We start from the raw sequence: 327 nt of genomic DNA, 5'->3' as shown, positions 1-327 counted from the left end.
CCTCGTCCCTTCCAGCTGATCGACGCCAACCAAGACGGTGCCATCACCATAGAAGAGCTGGCACAGTGGGTGTCGCGCGATGACACCATAATTCAGAGCCTCAGTATGATGGACACTGTACTCTACACCCGCAGAGACGCCGCCTCCTCTCCGCCCACACGCCCGTCTCAGAGCCAGCCATGAAATCGTCTGGTCCTCGCGTCTAAAACCGGGCGCCAATGTTCGAATGTGTTTTTGATATTTTTACTATGACTGCGATTTAGGGAATAAAAGAGCTGTATATTGCATTTCAAAACAGTTTGTTTATCATCTATACAACTATGTACG

The 327-nt window shown here is 49.5% G+C and overlaps 1 protein-coding gene across 1 annotated transcript in view; it reads left to right on the top strand.

Annotated features, from left to right (window-relative positions):
- LOC119585513 (Kv channel-interacting protein 4-like) overlaps positions 1–321 on the top strand; it is a 22,490-nt gene extending 22,169 nt beyond the window's left edge. The window contains exon 6 of the mRNA XM_037934152.1: positions 16–321. Within this exon, the coding sequence (XP_037790080.1) occupies positions 16–183 (168 nt within the window). The 3' untranslated portion in view covers positions 184–321. The remainder of the gene's footprint in view (positions 1–15) is intronic.
- The last annotated feature ends 6 nt before the right edge of the window (positions 322–327 follow it).

Source organism: Penaeus monodon, chromosome 19, assembly GCF_015228065.2.
Source record: "Penaeus monodon isolate SGIC_2016 chromosome 19, NSTDA_Pmon_1, whole genome shotgun sequence".
Classification (NCBI taxonomy): domain Eukaryota; kingdom Metazoa; phylum Arthropoda; class Malacostraca; order Decapoda; family Penaeidae; genus Penaeus; species Penaeus monodon.
Note: the sequence above shows the minus strand (reverse complement) of the source record. Positions and strands in the feature narration are given on the sequence as shown.